The 1,525-nt window shown below is 37.9% G+C and overlaps 1 protein-coding gene across 1 annotated transcript; it reads right to left on the bottom strand.

Moving 5' to 3' along the window:
* Positions 1-340: 340 nt before the first annotated feature.
* LOC100662171 (olfactory receptor 5D18-like) lies at positions 341-1,306 on the bottom strand. The gene has a single exon (XM_003423456.3). The coding sequence runs from the start codon at positions 1,280-1,282 to the stop codon at positions 341-343; it is 942 nt and encodes a 313-aa protein (XP_003423504.2). The 5' UTR covers positions 1,283-1,306.
* Between the last annotated feature and the right edge of the window lie 219 nt (positions 1,307-1,525).

Below are 1,525 nucleotides of genomic sequence, written 5' to 3'. Positions count from 1 at the left end.
ATACTCCATTTATCTTATAAGACAGAGAGATAGAATTAGTTTTTTTTTCAGGTAGTGAAAGGTGCTTCGCATGATATCTACATTATCTTTTGGTCTTCTCTATCAGATAATGAGCTATCTCACGGTATCACATTTTCATAGACTTTAAACTAAAAATGAAAGAGATTATGGTCTTTTCTTACAATTACAAGACAATCCCAAGTTTAGTCACTTTGAGACAAAAATCCACATCCTTACTACTATGCAATATTGCTTATATTTTTTAAAGATATCTTCAGAAACAAGCTTTTTGGACAAACTTCATCTACAGTTAGGGAAAAATACTACTGAGATACTATGTTTAATGAAAAAAGAATTTAATATCCCTTATCTTGCTGAAGGTATTCTTGACATCCTTATTCCTCAGGCTGTAGATCAAGGGATTCAACATAGGGATCACTACTGTGTAAAACACAGAGGCTACTTTGAAGGTGTATCTGGAGTTTTTGGAGTTGGGCACACAGTAGAGGAAGAGGATGGTGCCATGGAAGAGGGTGATGGCAGTCAGATGAGATGCACAGGTAGAAAATGCCTTACGACGACTGCTGGCTGAACGCATTTTCAAGATGGTGACAACAATAAACACATAAGAGGTGAGAATGATGAGTAATGTGATCACATCGTTCAAAGTGACAAAGATAAAAAGCAGTAACTGGGTGAGAGAAGTATCAGAGCAAGAAAGAGTGAGAACTGAGGAGAGCTCACAGAAGAAGTGATTGACTGTGTTGAAACCACGAAAAGATAATTTGAAAGTAGAGCATGTGTTTACCAAGGAACACACTACTCCCCATGCATATGATCCCAACACCAGCATAGCACAGAGTCTCCGGGACATGGCAACAGTGTAGAGCAGAGGGTTGCAAATGGCCACAAAGCGGTCATAGGCCATTACTGATAATACAAAGGATTCAGTCACTACAAAGGTACCAAAGAGAAAGAACTGCAATACACATCCTAAAAGTGAAATGGTTCTGTCTTCTACAACTAGGTTCTCCAGCATCTTGGGAGCAACAATGGAGGAATAGCAGAAATCCACAAATGAGAGGTGGCTGAGGAAAAAGTACATGGGGATGTGCAGTTTGGGGTTAATTTTGATGATTACAATCATCCCAACATTCCCTACAACAGCAACACTGTAGATGGTCAGAAATACAAAGAAGAGGGGAACCTGTACTTCTGGGTAATCTGAGAAGCCCAAAAGGGTGAATGTGACACCACTTTTATTACACTCTGACAACAACATGGCTTCTGTTTGTCAAAATCTGAAAGCCAGTCCTAGAAGTTAAAAAAAAAAAAAAAAAATTAAAGAGAGTGGGGATATAGGAAGCTTGGATCAACTTCCGCTTGCCAGGAACGGAAAGAATATCTCTTTCAGAATCTATGTTTTTATTAACCAAAATGTGGTAAATTTCTAAAATTTTAAAACCTGATTATGACTTAAAGAACTTAGAGACTGTATGGTAATTTTAAGTCAAGTACTCACATA

Source organism: Loxodonta africana, chromosome 13 (genome assembly GCF_030014295.1).
Source record: "Loxodonta africana isolate mLoxAfr1 chromosome 13, mLoxAfr1.hap2, whole genome shotgun sequence".
In the NCBI taxonomy this organism is placed as follows: Eukaryota; Metazoa; Chordata; class Mammalia; order Proboscidea; family Elephantidae; genus Loxodonta; species Loxodonta africana.
This window is presented reverse-complemented; position numbering and strand designations above follow the sequence as displayed.